This window comes from Ahaetulla prasina, chromosome 8 (assembly GCF_028640845.1).
Source record: "Ahaetulla prasina isolate Xishuangbanna chromosome 8, ASM2864084v1, whole genome shotgun sequence".
In the NCBI taxonomy this organism is placed as follows: Eukaryota; Metazoa; Chordata; class Lepidosauria; order Squamata; family Colubridae; genus Ahaetulla; species Ahaetulla prasina.
In genome coordinates, this window is record NC_080546.1 from 34287131 (window position 1) to 34307294 (window position 20164).

General features: G+C 35.1%; 1 protein-coding gene across 2 annotated transcripts in view; it reads right to left on the reverse strand.

The window, feature by feature from the left end:
• The window catches only part of ARHGAP10 (Rho GTPase activating protein 10), a 115002-nt gene that overhangs the window by 49307 nt on the left and 45531 nt on the right, over positions 1-20164 (reverse strand). For both annotated transcript variants that reach the window (XM_058192773.1, XM_058192772.1), the window contains exons 12-17: positions 18356-18398; positions 17145-17210; positions 12313-12387; positions 6891-6978; positions 6004-6062; positions 2583-2688 (exon numbers count right to left, since the gene is read on the reverse strand). In XM_058192773.1, coding sequence (XP_058048756.1) covers positions 2583-2688; positions 6004-6062; positions 6891-6978; positions 12313-12387; positions 17145-17210; positions 18356-18398 — 437 coding nt within the window. The remainder of the gene's footprint in view (positions 1-2582; positions 2689-6003; positions 6063-6890; positions 6979-12312; positions 12388-17144; positions 17211-18355; positions 18399-20164) is intronic.

Genomic DNA, 20164 nt, shown 5'->3' on the forward strand with positions numbered 1-20164 from the left:
ATGACAAAGAAATGATGGTGGTGATTCTATGTGAGGTTTACAAAAAAAATGAGGTTTATTTATGGTGTGCTTCAATCTCCAAATAGTCTGAACAATGTACATACATTGTGGGACTAAACAAAAGCTTTAAAAAAATTCAACAAAATTCAATCCTAAAATCAATGCTTATGAACAGTGCCATCAGCTGATCCATCAAACAGAAGAAAACATATGAAGGAACAACAAACTTTGTATTTATTTGCAGAATTTATCAGGATAAGGACTTCATGCAGTGTTGGGATAAAGGCAGTCTACTATCATGGAAAAGACTTGCCATTTAGTTCAGCCACCATGTGCTTTTGTGAAGACAGGGATATTCTCAACAGGGCCTCCCTAGATATGTGGCTTAGATAAACAGGTTCAATTCTCGAAAGATGTTACCAAATATACCTGATACTGTACCATAAAGTACTTTAAAATTAATTAAGCATGCCCATGATACAGATCGCATTTTCATTTTGACAATGGCACATATGAGTAAAATAGACGTGGAAGAAAAGGAAAGGAATGTTGTTGTTTTTTTCAAAAGTAGAATGTTTACAGGAAGTACAATTTCTGTATGAAAAAGATTCAGAACAAAAAATATGGAATCTGTATGGAGGAAGTAAATAGACGTATTTAATAGAATAAAAGCGGTATAAAATAAAATAAAAAGATATTGAATAATGTATATAGCCTCCCAAAAAAACATAATCCCAAAGAATGTGGTCCAAGAAAGTACTGGAAATATCCGAACATTGAGCTGAATGTCTGTTGCTGTGTATAGTAAGAGCAGTTAGAGCATAGAATGTAAGCATGTATAAGAATAAACAAAATGCTTAGCAAATGGTTCAACAGTGAGCAGAGATTAAGACACGGATGTGTGAACTTTTCTTAGCTTGTTAGGTGATAATTATATAAGGAAATGCTTGTGTTAGCATTAGAACAGTTGCTTTTGGATATCAGTATGTGTTGTTTGTGTGCATCTGCATATCTTTTTGCATGGAGACCATGTTGTGTTGTTTGCTAGTATGTCAATGATTTGCAATGCATATTACATAAATCAGATAATTAGATGCACAGATCTCAAAATTAAAATACTGAAAATCAAGTTAAGATATCTGTTGTAAAACAAGAAGGGGGTCACCAATGCTGAATAAACATAGACCAAACACAAAGCTAAATGACCAACATGAAAGATATACACTGAGGTGGTTGTATGGAGAGATATAGAAAATGAATATTGGTATAAATGGCAATGATTTGTGCTATGGTTCTTTCCTTTTTCTACTGCTTCTTAATATTTTAGCTATTACTTAATATTTTCCTCTGCATTAACAGTGCTAATCTGTAAGGGTGGGCACCTATGAAAGATAGATAGATAGATAGATAGATAGATAGATAGATAGATAGATAGATAGATAGATAGATAGATAGATAGACAGACAGACAGACAGACAGACAGACAGACAGACAGGACACGAAACTGATTTTGAAGGAACCAAATTAATCTCCAAAACTGAACACTATAACAAGAGAATAATTATGGAAGCCATTGAAATAGAGAAACACCCCCACAATATGAACAAACGGGACGACACCTTCCGCCTACCAGACATCTGGAAACCAGCCTTGGTCAACAAACGAGTCCCAGCCACGAAAATTGACCCCGGACCCAGCACAACACACAACGCCACCACCAATCATCCTCACCACATTCAAACCCAAACCTATCCCACAGACGAAACACAACCACCATCCAGAAGCCAGACCATGCTGACACCACTGGCTGCTGCACCCCCTTCCGATCCCCACACAAAGCAGGCTGACACACACCAGGAACACATGACAGGACCTCGGACTCGGAGCCAAACCAGGGCCCCGGATGCTGCATCACAGCCATTTGCTCAAGACATCACATCACAGAACTTCAGAGGCTACAACACCAAAGCTCAGGAACAAAAGACCAGGAGCACACCCACACAGGATGCTACGAAACAGCCGACCAATCTGCAAATAACCACTCCATCTACCAATCAAGATGCAACCACACAGACAACCAACCCACTCACAGCAACACTCCCCACCTCCTCAACAGTATTTATAGAGAGACGGCAGCTCTGACCACTCTTTCCTCAAGAAGCACGAAGCCAAAGACATCAGCCTGAAGATGATGAGTGAGACCTCGTCGAAACGTCGCCAAGATACTCTCAACCTTACACGGGAAAAGACCCGAAAATGCCAAGACCTACATAGATAGATAGAAAGATAGATAGATAGATAGATGCCCACCCTTACGGATTAAGCACTGTTAATGCAGAGGATGGATGAATGGATGGATGAATAGACAGATGGTAAATATATTGTCTGTCTGTCCATCTATTATATACCCAATCATCCAGATTAATTTTTCTAAAATAAATATACAATATACAACAAGGCAAAAAGCAAACATTATTTTTGCTTTTTATATGTAATATAAAAATACATCTCCAAATGTAATCAGCTTTCAGGAACTGCAAAGGAAAAAATGTAAACATCAAATTAAGATACAAGAGGCTTACTTTGCTAAGTGCTTCACAACAATATCAAGCATTTCTTTGTTCTTTTCTGGAAGTTTATGAACCAAGGAGTGGATAACTTTAATACGGGACTCAGGGCTACCACTTTCTACATGAAAGAAAAAAACAATAATTCATAGTTATGGACTTGGCACAATGCATGCTGAAAATTATTGTATAAACATTTTAATTTCCTTTTTTACTACCTGTGCATATTTAAAGAAAAAGAAGTTAAATCCTTTTTTGACACTTTTTTCATCTCCCCAGATGCTAGGAAACTTCAGTACTATATTTAAGTTGCTAGTTATAGAACATTTATCATAAAAGGGTAACTTTTTATTATCGTGGTCTTGTTTATGACCTTCCTTAATATACAACCAAGCATCAGTTCTATTTCCTGAAAACCACCCTGACTGTAATATTTAAACAATTTGCTGAAGTGCAAATTCACTGAGATAATACAGACATGTCACAGCCCTACATGGGGCATAATGGAAATGAAATGGTGCACAAATATGGTAAAAAAATGAGAATTGCTAAACCTATGTAGATTTGTAAACAATTAGGTGGGAAGAGTCACCTGATAGTGAAACAAGCAGTTTTAAAATAAAAAATGGTGAATAAATATCTTGAATAAACACACAGTATCCATTCCAACCATTTATCTCCCATAACCTTTAGTATCATTATATTTTACCTCCTTCCTCCAAACATCTACAAGCTTAACTGTTAAGATAATCCTTCAAACCTGTCTTTTATAGATCTTTCATTTTACAGATCTTTCTTCATATCTTCCAAATATTGTGCTAATATAGGTTCCTTTTTCCTTCAAACCACTGTAACATTCTGCTCCCTTCCTTGCTGCTAGCTGTCTCTGCTTCTTTAAATCTTAAAGCTCTTTAGCCTTCCCCTTTAAAAAGTTATAGTCATAATGAAATTGATAATATTCTCTTCTCTCATAAAAGGTAGGCTTAAATATTTTGAGTATTGTAATTGAGCATTTCATGTTAACATCACAATCAGCCAATCAATATCTAGGGCAGTTTTTCCCCTCCCACAGTACAATATAGAATAGAATAGAATTTTACTGGCCAAGTGCGATTGGACACACAAGGAATTTGTCTTGGTGCATATGCTCTCAGTGTACATAAAAGAAAAGATCCGTTCATCAAGGTACAACATTTACAACACAATTGATGGTCAATATATCAATATAAATCATAAGGATTGCCAGCAACAAGTTATAGTCATACAGTCATAAGTGGAAAGAGATTAGTGATGGGAACTATGAGACGATTAATAGTAGTGCAGATTCAGTAAATAGTCTGACAGTGTTGATGGAATTATTTGTTTAGTAGAGTGATGGCCTTCGGGAAAAAACTGTTCTTGTGTCTAGTTGTTCTGTTGTGCAGTGCTCTATAGCGTCGTTTTGAGTGTAGGAGTTGAAACAGTTTATGTCCAGGACGCGAGTGATCTGCAAATATTTTCACGGCCCTCTTCTTGATTTGTGCAGTATACAGGTCCTCAATGGAAGGCAGATTGGTAGCAATTATTTTTTCTGCAGTTCTAATTATCCTCTGAAGTCTGTGTTTACTGTGTTTACTGAGCTTACTGAGTTGGTGCAGAAAGAACATTCTTTGTTGTCCTTTTTTAATGTTTTTGATGTTAGCTGTCCATTTTAGATCTTGCGATATGATAGAACCTAGAAATTTGAAGGTTTCTACTGTTGATACTGTGTTGTCAAGTATTTTGAGAGGTGGAAGTATGGAAGGGTTTCTCCTAAAGTCTACCACCATTTCTACGGTTTTGAGTGTGTTCAGTTCCAGATTGTTTTGGTTGCACCACAAGGCTAGTCATTTGACCTCTCGTCTATATGCGGATTCGTCATTGTCTCGAATGAGACCAATCACTGTTGTGACATCTGTGAACTTCAGTAGCTTAACAGATGGATCATTGGAGATGCAGTCATTGGTATACAGAGAGAAGTGGGAAGAGCACACAGCCTTGGGGGGCCCCTGTGCTAATTGTACAGGTATTTGATGTGATCTTGCTTAGCTTCACCTGCTGCTTCCTGTTTGTTAGGAAGCTTGTGATCCACTTACAAGTCTGTTCTGATACCTGTAGCTGGTTTAGCTTAGTTAGAAGAATGTCTGGAATGATGGTATTGAATGCTGAACTGAAGTCTGCAAAAAGGACCCTTGCATAGGTCTTTGGAGACTCAAGTTGTTGTAGGATGTAGTGCAGAGCCATATTAACAGCATCATCTGTTGATCTATTTGCTCGGTATGCAAATTGCAAGGGGTCTAACAGCGGATCCGTGATGGTTTTCAGGTAGGAAAGCACTAGCCTTTCAAAGGTTTTCATGACTACAGATGTTAAAGCAACTGATCTGTAGTCATTCAGTTCCTTGATGGTGGGCTTCTTCGGCACTGGGATGATGGTAGAGCATTTGAAGCAAGAAGGAACATAACACATCTCTAGTGATTTATTGAAAATATGGGTGAAGATGGGGGCCAATTGGTCAGCACAGACTTTTAAGCAAGGAGTTATCTTGTCTGGGCCTGGAGCTTTTCCTGGCTTTTGTCTGTGAAATAGGTCCTGCACTTCCTTTTCTGTGATCACTAGGGGTTATGAATCCAATGAAATGGGGTCAGTTGTAGGAAGCTTGGCTGTTGTTGGTGTGTCTGAGATGGGGGTTGTGGAGATAGGAGGCTGTAGTTTCCTTTCAAACCTGCAGTAAAACTCATTCAGGTCATCTGCCAGTTGTTGATTACATTCAGCCTGGGAAGGAGGTTTGCCATAGCCGGTGATATTTTTAAGAGTTTTCCACGGTTGCTGGTTCATTTGCTGAAAACTGATTCTTTAGCTTTTCAGAGTAGCTTCTTTTTGCTGCTCTGATCTCCCTTGTTAGTGCATTTCTGGCCTGATTGTACAGCATTTATATTACAGCACATAGATTTTTGGATGGGGGAGATGGGAATCATAAAATAATTCTTCTTTATTTATATATGGTTATGTTGGCAGTCTTTTTGAAAGATTCTTAATACAAAGTTTTAGCTTTTATGTAATTCAACTACATTACATTCTGGGAGATTACATTCAGTTTTCACATTGCCTATTTCATATTATTTTCATAAGATGTTAATACATGTATATTATATTGCAACATCCTTGTATTTAGCCCAATACACTTAGTTTTATATATGAATTGGAATATATAGATTGTATAATAGTTTGCAGTGAGGTTGTTGTACTGTGTAGAAAGTTTTTAACATTCTGTACGCTGTATGCATTTGTAGAATGACCAGAAACACACAATGATTTTTGGAAAAGATTTTGAGTATTAAGTTACCTAACTGGATTTCCCTGATTTCCAATAATTATTACTTTAAAAGAGATAAAATCTGATAAGTCATATATTTACTAGCAGGAGTGATGAACTCTCCGTGTAAGTCATATGTCATTAATGGCTCTGGCAGGCTTCTGTTAAGACAAAAACATTGGAATAATTAAGGAGAAAAAAAGATCATTTAAATTTACAATCAAGTTTAAATACAAACATCCTAAAAGGGGAGAGAACTATATATTTTATCATACTACAAAGTATTCATTTTAATTTTGCACTGTTTAACTTTCTACTTAGGATGCCTTTTATAAAAACTAGGACAAAAAAAATCATCATTCCATGAAATATTTATGGGTTGTATTCCATATTGCATATGAGGAAAACCTTGGAGTTTCTACCACCAGAGCCAGAAAATATAAAAGTATGATTACCATACAGAAAACAATCAGTTCTTTAAAGGATGTGTTTTTTTCAAAACATAAAAGTTTGTTATGACTATTTCCACAGATTGCACTCTGAAAATTACAATCCACTTCTTTTTCTTTTTAAACCAAAGGAATGTTGAAAATAAAGTTAAGTAGCATTAGCAGTACAACTCTCCAATCACAGGACAGGACAGAGCCAAACTGAAGGTGGCAGAATAAGACAAAAGAAATATTGTGTCAATAAATCAGCTGATGCTATAGAGAAAAATGTGCCCATGCACTGCTATAGAAAGGGCAACTGTGCAGCAGTTTAACATGTTGCTGATCCCGCCAGTTTAAACTTCCTCCCTGGAAGTTTATAGGTCATTTCAGGTCATCTGACATGGAACAGATTTTAAAGGACTGTAAAGAATTATAGAAAATAATATTCTACATGCTTCCTAAAATAGTTTACATTTGAATTTTTCAAAAAACGTGGTAACATTCACTATCTATTATAGTTTCAATTGAATTACAGAAATAGGACATGTTTAATCATACCTTAAGTATAGTTTCACTGTGCTTGTTATTGTCTTCACTTCCCATTCTGTATTACTTTCCAAATCAACTTCATCACATGTTTTTGCATCTAGAAAATAAACACAAGCAGATAACCTTGATTGGTTATAATTTAGATTCCAGATACTGTACAGTATAACTGAGCTTATGAAAGCATCAATAAATCAAATCATAAAGTTCTGTTAATGAAGAGAATAAGCCATACACCTGCAAGATTCTGTTTCTTATCTTCTATGCATAGAGAAGTAGAAACTAGAAGATAAGTGGGAGAATTGTACAAGTACAGAAAAGACCATTTCAAAAAATCAAATTTACACCTATTGTGGTCTCTGCGCATTATATACGGGTTATTAGCAGGCTTATATTCTGGTATAAGATACTTATATTCTGGGACAAATGGCACTCATTAATACAGAATGAAAAGCAATACTTATATCAAACAAAGTAACATTTTGAAGTCAAACATTTAATATATAATACTGAATGTTCCCTTGTCTGAAAGAGATACAGGACTGCAGAAATCAAACTAGTTGGTATAGTGACTTCTCATGGACTCTGGTTTTAGATGGTTACAATACATTTTGTCAATGAAAAATGTCAAACAAAACAAACATTGTGTCAAACAAAATTGATATTGATTGGTATTATTGATACATCTCTTTCATCCATCAGACAAAAGAAATTCTTTCCTCAATCCATATCTGTTGTATATCACAAAATGACTTTCTTGCAGGTATAAAATTCAAATATTCAGCTATCATCCATTAGTAACCCAACAGAGTACAGATAAAAAGACACTAAGGGCGATAAGGCAACTTTAGAATATAAAAGTAGATTATACAGCTCCCCTACAACCAACCTAAAAAGTCAGGCCTTGAAACTAGGCAATTAAGTGACTGGAGGTCAGAGTGCAGGTTCTTACTACACTGTGTATTAGATCCCATGAAACAACTAGACTAACATAGAGAATCACACCTATCTTAGCCACTGAAAACAAGGCGTTTCTCACCCTGCATGATTTTGGCAATGAATGGAATTTTTTATTTATTTATTTATTTATTTATTTATTTATTTTATTCGTCATAACAATATAACAATATATATATACAAGCGTTGCATAAAGGGTTATATAATATATGAATGTATATACAAGGAGAAACGAGGTACTAAAAACATATATATACATAGGGGAAGAAACAGTAGGACAGGAACGGTAGGCACGTATGTGCTCTTATGCACGCCCCTTAGAGTCCTCTTAGGAAAGTGGTGAGGTCAACCGTGGACAGTTTTTGAATAAAGCCTTTGGGGTTATGAGAAGAAACTACAGAGTCAGGTAATGCATTCCAAGTATATACAATTCTGTTACAGAAATCGTGTTTTCTGCAATCTAAACTGGAGCGGTTGACATTGAGTTTAAATCTATTGGTAGCTCTTGTGATATTGTTATTGAAACTAAAAAAGTCATTGACAGGAAGGTCATTACAACGGATGATTTTATATGCTAAACCCAGGTCTTGTCAAGGCGAGAAGTTCCAAGTTTTCTAGACCCAAGATATCAAGTCTGGTGGAATAAGGTATTTTATTAGTTTCGGAGGAGTGGAGAATTCTTCTCGTAAAATACCTTTGGACACGCTCAACTGTGTTGATGTCAGATATATGATATGGGTTCCAGACAGGAGAGCAGTAATCGAGAATTGGCCTAACAAATGTTTTATATGCTCTGGTCAGTAGCGTGGTGTTTTTTGAAAAGAAGCTACGTAAAATTAAGTTAACAACTCTTAGAGCCTTCTTAGCTATATAGTTGCAGTGGGCTTTGGAACTTAAATCATTAGATATAAAAACTCCAAGGTCTTTGACAGGGTGGGGGTCATCTGCGAGGCAATGTCCATCAAGCATGTACTTTGTGATTGGGTTCTTTCTTCCAATATGCAAGACTGAGCATTTACTGGTTGAGATTTGTAGTTGCCAAATTTTAGACCAAGCAGTTAGATGATCAAGGTCCTTTTGAATTGTGGATGTATTGTCAGTGGTGTTGAAAAGTTTGACATCATCAGCAAAGAGAACACAGTTACTTGAGATATGATTACAAAGATCATTTATATATATTATAAAGAGAGTAGGTCCAAGAACGCTGCCTTGAGGAACACCACTCTTGACAGGAACAGGATTTGATAGAGCATTACCAATTTTAACTATTTGTTGTCTGTTTGACAGAAAAGCAGATATCCAGTTGTGTAAGGGTCCTGAAATGCCAATTTTCATCCAAGATGTTCTCTATAGCTTGCTTTTTTTTTAAATTTGCATTTATATCCTGCCCTTCTCCGAAGACTCAGGGAGGCTTACACTATGTTAAGCAATAGTCTTCATCCATTTGTATATTATATACAGTCAACTTATTGCCCCCAACAATCTGGGTCATTTTACCTACCTTATAAAGAATGGAAGGCTGAGTCAACCTTGGGCCTGGTGGGACTTGAACTTGCAGTAATTGCAAGCAGCTGTGTTAATAACAGACTGTCTTAGTCTGTTGAGCCACCAGACACCCTTCTTTGCTACAGAACTTCCATTTGCTGCAGAACTTCAATTGTTTACTTTTATGATTTTGTTCCTTTACTATTGTTATTTTTACATGTTTTATTTTTTTCCATTTTATTGTTGTAAGCTTTCTATAGTAGCCCAAAGGCGAGATGGGCGGCAAATAAATTTAACAAATAAATACAAAAAGCTTGTCATGCATCTTCTTCTCAGCGGTAAGAAGCTGCATGACAAGTTTGTAATCCATGCTTAAAACTCTCATATGCAATAACAGGGAGACTTATGAAGAATGTTACAGTATTTATCTAACAATCAGATCCATTTAATTCTTGTAACTGTAATACTCGTTTTCAGAAGATAAATTAAACATGCACGTCTATTTTATACATTTTCTATCCCTAACTTTATTTTTTCTTTTTCACAACATTCCTTTCCTCTTGAAAATTTTGATGAGCCTGAGGATTGCAATTTAGGGAAGCGAAGATCGGAGATGACATATTTCTTACGATTGCATACCTTTCCAAGTAAGTTTTTGTAAGGCAGAACAATGTGCTGAAACATGATGCAGTAGCAGAATAGATTTGGTTTCCTGCCTTTCCATAAAAACACAAGCTGTAAGAATGAATGACCTAAGAAGCATGGATCTCGGACGAAGGCCATAGGATAGTGGCTAATATTCTTTATAAAATACAGAGGAATTATTGAGTCTGTCATTTGCACCTCTATAACTGTCTGGTTCGGTTCTGCAACCCAACAAGAAAAACACAGACTTCAGAGGATAATTAGAACTGCAGAAAAAATAATTGCTACCAACTTGCCTTCCATTGAGGACCTGTATACTGCACGAATCAAGAAGAGGGCTGTGAAAATATTTGCAGATCCCTCGCATCCTGGACATAAACTGTTTCAACTCCTACCCTCAAAACGACGCTATAGAGCACTGCACACCAGAACAACTAGACACAAGAACAGTTTTTTCCCGAAGGCCATCACTCTGCTAAACAAATAATTCCCTCAACACTGTCAGACTATTTACTGAATCTGCACTACTATTAATCGTTTCATAGTTCCCATCACCAATCTCTTCCCACTTATGACTGTATGACTATAACTTGTTGCTGGCAATCCTTATGATTTATATTGATATATTGATCATCAATTGTGTTGTAAATGTTGTACCTTGATGAACGTATCTTTTCTTTTATGTCCACTGAGAGCATATGCACCAAGACAAATTCCTTGTGTGTCCAATCACACTTGGCCAATAAAATTCTATTCTATTCTATTCTATTCTAAAAGAGAATCCCAAAATAGGCTTCTATTTGATATGCATATGCAACAAAATATCAAAATACAAGGAAATAAATTACGTTCTATAATATGTGTGTAAAAGGATTTTTGTGTGTGTGAATTCAAGTCAGTGTCGACTCCTGGCAATTGCCTGGATTAATTCCTGAAGTTTTCTTTTTCAGAAGTGATTTGCTGTTGGCTCCTTCCCAGGACTGAGAGACATTGGCCAAAGGTCACCAGCTGACTTTGTGTCCAAGGTGAGACTTGAATTCATGGTCTTCCGTTTTCTACCCCAGTGCCTTAAACCACTGTACTAAACTGGAACTGCTCTCGGCTATTTAAATTTAAACTGTTTGAATGACTTTCTCCAACAAAATAGCAGATTTAAGTTGGGTTTTATGAAAATACCAGGTCTCCATAACAGGATTCATGCATTTTGTCTAAATAGCTTTTTCTTTTACTTCCTAATTCTTCCTGAAGCTGTAAGAAATATTGAGGTCTATATATCTTTCTTAAATTCAACGTAATTGCCAATAGCAATTAAAGATAGCTAATTAATAATTAGCCAGATCCTCTTGACAAATTAATACGGCAAACAAGACAGTATACTGTATAATATCTGTCATATTTTCAGCAGAGACAGTCAGCATCATACAAGTGGCAAGGATTTGACAGCAGCGCATACAGTAAAATAAAGTACTTTGCCATCCACATAATGTCTGGGGTAATGAGATGAATTCATTTGCTAGTTTCCTCTAGTTTTATCTGCCAAAGAACACTGTGTTATCAGCACAGATGGAGCTACATGCTCCTGGAGAGGAGCCTGTTGCAAACTAGCTTCTCTGAATATCAATGAATCCTTAAGAGTCAGACCAGTGATTCTATCAAATGACAGATTTGGAAGACACAGAAAGCTCAAGTAATCCAGGTAGTCTGATCTGATTGCATTTACTGCCAAAAGTTGTGCACAAGAAATCTGAAAATTTTGCAGAATTGACTATTACGATGGGGTTAGATAATAGACAGATGAACAGTTTCACTCTAACAATAGGAAGAACGATAAGATATATTTGTGTCAGAATTAAATTAAATGAAAATTTTATCAAAGGGATGAGAAGCTATAATTTCCTAGAAAAATCACTAGAACTTAAAATAAGGATTAAACACATACAGACATGTATATTTAAATATATTTGCATTGAACTGAAACAAATTTCAATATGTTGAAAATATTCTTTTATCTACTTTCTAAATATCTAAATATACTGTTTTTATTTCATCAAAAATTTTCCCTCTCATAATGAAGGAGAAATCTTGAATAAACTGCAAATAGCTTAAATATTTCAGAATTTCATATATTTTCAGATTTTTTTAACTTTGGTGAATTAAAGGGCATAATGGAAACCTTAAGCTTTGTATTAAATTATGCCCTCTCAGCATCCATTAAAAAAGCAAATTCCTCCAAATCAAGTTGCTTTCCCATCTTGACATGATTTAAAGAGAAAACTAAAAATTGGGAAAAAACCATAAAAAAGGAAGTATATATAAAGATAGAAGCAGATTTTAAAAATGAGCATACCCATCAACAAATTCAGAAGTCTCTGGACTTTTGAACTCACCCCTACAACTCTATACAGTCCTTGATCATTTATACCTAATAGAGACACAAAAGAATTAATAAAAGTTATTAAACATAAATAAAGTTTTATATTTATTATAATCATTTAACCTGGCTCGAGAATGATGAACAGATTTGAAACAATTAATCCACTGACAACTAAAAATTGTTTGAAATTAGCTTCTAGGAACAGAAGAATGCATAAGACTTTCCATAAACATCTTTTTGGCTACTGTGGAGACATAATCCTACACAGTGCAGGTTTTTTTAGTCTGATTAAGTATAATTTATATAAGAGCTAAGATAACTTGATAATGAAATATTTGAAGAATTCATCCATGCATCAATGAAAATACTTTTAGTTCATTATACTGAAGTTAACATAGGTTCAATATTTTTCTCCCTGGTTAGTCCATAAATTAAATTATGACAATTTAAGCTCTTTATCACATCTAAGAAAATAAATATTAATCTAGATGATACACCCAAACATAAGGCACTACCTAACTATTGTAAACTTCAATACATCTTGCCTATGAAGAGCATTGTAGTTGCTGTTGTTATTGTATACATGAAATCATAGCTGGCAGTTCTTTAGCTGGTGTTGGCCTTCCTAAACACTGAGTTCTTCCCAAGAGTCTCGGATGTCATAATCTATCAATGTAGTATAAGTGTAGTCCTAGTGTGGTCTTTGTAGAAGACAGATAGAAATGTTGTCAATGTGCCCAAGATTTTTTGATATGGCACCTAGTGTGCCAATAACTACTGAGACCACCATGACCGGTTTATGCCATAATCTTTCAACTTCAGTTTTCAGATATTGATACTTTGTGATCTTTTGGTCTTCCATTCTACTATCCCTTGGTATTGCCACAGCAATTATCCAAGCTCTCTTCTTTTCAACCAGTGTTATATAAATTGTATTATTTATATTTTCAGCTTTTTCAGTTAGTTTTCTAACATGGAACTGGTAATACTAATGACATAGGTCTCATAATTTCTAATCATTTTTCTACGACACAATCTTAATAGTTCCAAGAAACTGTTAGAAAATATAATAAATACATTTTCAGGATATGTATTTCCTGAATTGCTAACAGTAAATACAAAAGAAAATAATAATATGGATCAAGCCACAAGCATATAATATTAAATTTGGTAGTAACATAGGCATTGTTATAAAATCACCACACTAATCCTGAGGCTTGCAAAGTAATTTAACACTCATAAAATACATTTATCAGGCAATTTAACAAATTTTAATTTCTTGTACATAAAATATAGTTTATTTTAATAAGATAATAGAAAACATGAAACACTTTTTAGAGTTATGAAAAGAAATAAAATTATCTGATCATATAAACCTTAATTATTTTTGTTCCTGGAAACATGAAAACATATTACTGTAAAGCTCTTTCTCTCCTTTCAAAGGCAAAGAGTTCTTTGCTAGAGATTTGGTATATTTAGAAAGATAAAAGTAAGCTTTATATCCAAAGTAGTTCATTTTCCAGGCACATAACCTAAAAAGTACAGAAAACCAACACCACCCTCGGGGCAGCCTAATGAATCCATATTCTTAATAAATAGGAGGAAGAAGGAAGAAGTTCATGGGCTGCACTAAATGGACTTGCCAACCAAAATTTGTACAGCAGGGAGACCACTTACAGCCCAGTTCACATAATGTCCTTTTAGCCTGAAAAACCTTTTCTGAGCAGAACTATTGACAACTGAACACACATTTTCCTGACATTTTAAAAAGTATCAGCTTTAAAAGAATAATTATAATAGCAATAGCATTTAGACTTATATACTGCTTCACAGTGCTTTACCGCCCTTTCTAAGCAGTTTACATAGTCAGCATATTGCCCCCAACAATCTGGATTCTCATTTTACTGATCTCGGAAGGATGGAAGCTGAGTCAATCTTGAGCTGGTCAGAATCAAACTGCTAGCAGCTGGCAGAATGACCTGAAATACTGCATTCTAATCACTGTGCTACCATGACTCTTGAAAATAAATCTTCCCCCAAATCCCAGCTTCTCCCATATTTTATTCCCACTACTTTGCAGCCTTCAATCTCCTCTGCCAAAGTATAAATGAAGCCCTGGTCAGTCAAAAGTTGACCCTGTCTGTTGTACAAAACTGAACTATAAAAATATTTACTGGTAACTATAATTTCATCCAACATATATAATGGTAATGTAAAAAAAGACAATGAGATTTCCAAACATCTGTTTCTTTCTCTAAAGTAGCTGAAACTTCCTACGCTGCATCTCTTCATGATGTTTCTGTAAAATATATCATTTCTGCCTTTTCCTTTTCTAACAATTCAATGTGGCTAAGACCAATAGCAAAAAGTATTGCTTTGTTTATTCTTCCCAGAATCTAGGCAACTGAAAACAATCAAAATTAAATCCCTGGAGACTCTCCCAGAAAATACAGTATACTGCTGGTTGGGAGACAGTCCAGCAGACACAAATGATTAACACATGGTAAGATAGTTTAACCACTGCAGAAATAACGATTTCCTCAATGTATTACCTCCCTTTGCCTTTCCTAGCTCCCTCAAAAACACCTAATCCTTCAAGTTATTACATGCTAAAGAACCATTTTAGTCACCAAAACCTTTAGCTAATATGATTGTCCATTATTATTTGCTGTTACTCCCACTAACAAGTTCTACTCTTAAAGGGACAGACCTGATACTTCTCCCGAATCCGTGATGGCAAACCTATGGCACGTATGCCAGAGGTGGCACACAGAGCCCCCTCTGTGGGCACGCTTGTCATCCTGGTTTCTGGCATGCACGTGTGCGCCGGCCATCTGGTCTTTGTGGGCGCCAGAGTGCTGGAAATGGCCTGAAAAATGGTCAAAAAAACAGGCTATTTTTCAGGCCATTCTCTGGACCATTTTGGGGCTGTTTTCAGGGCATTTTCCAGGCCATTTTTGGGCCCAAAACAGCCCAAAAAACAGCCAAAACTGTCCAAAAAACAGGCATGGCTGCAGTGACCAGCTGATCTTCTGGCACTTCAGCGCGCATACATGCACATACACATGCAAGTGCATTCTGGTTTGGGCACTCGGTGCTGAAAAGGTTCGCCAACACTGTCCTAAGTCAATGACATCAAAGCTCTCCTGGTTCCTTTGTCCTGGGCAGGTGCTAGTGTTACATTGTTTCCCTTAGGAGACCAACTGGTACCTTCATATAAATTCTTAATTTATGGTGATTTCCACTGCAAGTGGAACACAATACCCTGGACACGATCCATTACTCACTATCACTCAGGTATTGGTAAGCAATTGAGACGATATTGTTGACATTATCCCCTCTATTTTGACTGAGAATCTCAGTGAACCACAGCTTCAACCATTTGAAAACATGAAGATATGGTAAAAAGATTGAATACCAACAAAAGTCAACTACTGACCTGATGATAGAATTCTTAGTGGAAATAAGCAATAATAGGTAATAGATAATGTGTGTTTTTGTCCTTTATTTTAATTTACATATTTTACTTCACTTTTTAAATATTTTTGTCTAGCTCTTTTGTCTCTGTTCAATTTTTTCTATTGGGTTACATATTTTAATCTTTTGAATAAAATAAAAAAATGTAAAAAAAATAAGCAACAATATATTACAGATTTTGGTTGATCTCATCAACATAACATTATTTTTTATTTAAAGAATCTTGTATGCTCTCAAATATTACTGGCATTTCCTAGATGTACAGCTTACATGTGAATAAGATTTAGGAGAGCAACTAAAATTTATTGCTATCTTGTCCTAAAGCAGAAAAACCAAGCTATAGCCATTCAGATGTTATTAGACTTAAACCCAATTTGCCTATCCAGTGGCCAATGGTTGAAAAGATACAAGCTATAGTCCTAGAAAGTCACAAAAGCTCAACTCTTATTCAAATAATGTATTTTGTAGAATGAATATTGTAATGCTATGACAGTCCTTAGTAATCTTGTAGAGCTATTTCCAAAAGCAGTTTCAAGATTTTGATTATGTTCCTTTCAATTCCTCCCCAGTGTAAATCTTGCTGTAGATCTTCAAGGAATGATAGCTTACTGCTGCCATCTATCTTTCCAGCAATGAATTATTATAACAAGTGCAGAAAATGCATGAAAGCCTTTAAAACAAAAATATGGGATGTGGAACTATGAATTCTCAGAAGAGGAATATACTGGAATGCTATGTGCAATTCTGCAAAACGCTATTTTGTCCCTTTCCCAAGTCATCTTTTCATAAGTTTTGTGTTCATTTCATAGGTGGGCAATGTGACTCCCTTTGTTGTGATACACAGATGGCAACGGTAACAAAATGAATGTTCTGTTCGAGTTGTGTAAAATATCTGTATAAAATATGCATGTAAGTCAGCAACTCTGTGAAGGTCTGCTTTTTTGAAAAGAGAAACGTATGATCTGCAAACAATGTTGCTGAGAGGAATCCAAATCCCCTCCCCCCCACCCCCACCCCCATCACAGTCTGATGACTTTGGGTTCTTTCTTTGCCAGCGTGCCTGTTCAGAATTGCTGAAGAAAAGAGGATATTACAAGACTTCTTCCTTCCTCCCAAGAGGAACTTTGAGCAGGATTGCTGCAAAAAAAGAAACCTAATCTCCCTTCCTCTCGGTGATCATGAACGAAAGATACATTTGTGCAAGTTGTAGGAATAGTGTAAAACATAAAGATGGTTATGTTCCCCCCCCCCATGAATATTAGAAGATTCATTATAGCCAAGATGAAAGATTATTTCTTTCTGTTCAATCCACGAATCCTTGTCTTTACCTCTTCTTTCAATAGCACTAATGCATTTTCTGAGAATTGTGAATCCAATCTTATCTAGCTGCGCACCTAAGAAGACAAAGAAAAATTGAAGATATTTCAGATCTAATGAAGTATGTTCCATGTTACAATAAAAGATCACCTATATAAATATTTGTAGCTATAGCCATTCAAACAATAGCTATACCACTTTTACCACTGAAGCAGGGGAAGGGTTTTAAAAGCAATATATATTAATCCAGCATATGGCTATTGGGTTTATTACACAGACAACCACCTCCAATTGTTTTCTCCCTCATATTACATCTAGCTGTGTCACAAACTAAAAACTATTACTTTGAAAAGAAAGTTGACATATGCATAAAAAACAAAATATTCTTCATTATTGAGCACTTATCCAAAAGGTATTATTTTTGCACTTTTATCATGCTACATTAAACAACAATAATAAAATGATGACTTGTTCATTTCCACTGTTATTCAGTGGAACTTCAAAATTATGAACTGAAATTTAGATAGATTTAGATTTCAATCCTGAATCAAACTGAGGGGGCATCAGAACTTTTTCTAAAACACAGCCTGAAATAGCTCTACACAATTTTATTTCAAATAATTTTTTTATCTCATAGCTGGAACAGTACAGGTAGCCATCAACTTACAACAGTTCATTTAGTGACTGTTTAAAGTTACAAAGACACTTACAAAGAAGTGACTTATGACCATTTTTCACACTTGCAACCATTGCAGCATCCCCATGGTCACATGATCAAATTTTGGATGCTTGACAACTGACTCACATTTATAACGGTTGCAGTGTCCTGAGATCATGTGACACACCCCCCCATTTACAACAAGCAAAGTCAATGGGAAAGCCAGATTCACTTAACAACCGTGTAACTAACTTAACAACTGCAGTGATTCAATTAACAAATTTGGCAAGAAAAGTCATTAAATGGGGCAAAATTCACCTAACAAATGTCTCGCTTAACAGCAGAAATTTTAGGCTCAACTATAGTTATAAGTGAGGACTACTTGTACACAAGACAGAATAAAGTTTGTTTATTTGTTTAACAAATTTATTTAGCCATGCAACTGACATGTAGGTAACTCTGGGTAGCTCACAACTTTTTAAAAATCCAGAATAAAGTTATTTTCAGAAATTATTCTGGAAAATTTAATTTTAATTTAATGATTGTTTTAACTCTAATACTTACTTCCCTCTTTTTGCGTATTAGCCTTGTTCAAATTGAGAAACACCTAACAAAACAAAATAAAAAGAAAGGTAAACTTCTAACTGCACTCAAGATACAAGCAATTAAACATCTGAATAAGGAAGAACTCCACACTCCATTAAAGGACAAAAATGAGTTGTTTAGAATTGAATCTAAGTACTACTTCGTCCATTAATTTCATGTAATTAAGTATTTCTAATTTCTAATTATTTATTCATACATAAATAAGCATAGTTCTGAATGGTATAGCTGATCAATGCAAATTACATCAGGATCAAGCCTGGAATTCAAAATTCCCTTCCATAATTCAACTAATGGCACTAGAGGCAGAGACAAATCCAAAGTCTCTTACAGACATCATCTGGAACTTGAGGAGAAACTGCTTTTAAGTGTCAGCAATTACATGGCATTTTTTGGGGTGTTAATTTTGCAGATGTAGACACTTTCAAATAAAAAAGAGGCTGTGCTTAGTTGAAGTCCTTTGAGTTGGACAGACAAAACAAATTGGATTAGCCATACAAACCAGAGATGTGTTATCCCTCCTGTAAATTCTTATGGTTTTTGACAGAACGTCCCTAATTATCATACTTTCTTCATTTTGTTTCCAATAAATCTATATTAAGGAACCTTATATAGTTCCTTCTCTTATTCCTACTTTTGTATTTATTTGTACTGTTTCTTGGGGTAGTATGTATTTTATATGTTTTTTTTAATTCTAATGATCTTCCTTTCCAAAGGAAATCCTTCAAAATTATTTGTACTTTTATGCTGCTTCCTTCATTTAAAAAATTTTTCACACTGAAAACACACTGATTTGTCAATAATCCTTTACTTTCTGTAGGTCTAAACTGTATAATTTGGTAATGTGTGGACAGAAACTGGAACTTCAATAAGATATATCACCATTACTTGTACCTTTTAAATTATGCTTAATTATAACAAATGGAAGATAAATTAGTACAGTATAAATATTATACTTGTTATTTCTATGTACACAGATACTTCAAGTATATAAACAAGAGTGAAATGTTTCTTAAAAACTGTAGACATTTCTGAGATACAGCCTTTTTACTAAGGCTGTCAATTTAGTTCATAAGAGCTAATAATCATACTGGACAATTTTTTTCAAGTTTTGTTTCCTGAAAAACTTTTGGTGATTATGATAGATCTCTTAAAACTGAAAACAAATATAATTTCAGAATGACTATATCACGTAGGAATCTTGAGAAATATGAAAAGATGAATTTATCTATAATGTTTTAATTGTCTAATGTTTCTATCAGCACTGATGGATTCCAGTTGCCCTGATAACATTTCTCCATTGTGGCAATGTCCTGGTTAAACCTTTCACCATTCTCATTACTGACTGCCCTAGATTTTAAGGAAAAAAGTGCAAGTGTGAATTTAGAAATTTAGAATTTAGAATTTAGGGTTTGTCAATCAGCTGGTTGTAGTTTGGTGCTCTGTAGTTGCTAAGAAAATTCTCACCAACATCCTTGAATGTTTTTTCAGATGCTTTTCTCTGATCCCACTAACAGATCTTCAAACAGATATGTCATTGATGACCTATGGCATATGCAAGATATTGGGCAAACAAAAATGCCTCCCTTAATCTTGGCATCAGTTATTCTGTCTCAAATAGTAAAAATCTTCACTTTCTCTGTTAATTGCTTTCACAAAATTTTTCAACAGTCCCAAATTTTATGTGACGCAGTGGCAAAAATATCTTTGTCAGATCAAGAAGTGGTTCATGAGCCACATTTTTCTGTCCTGGAAACAAACTCTTTCAGA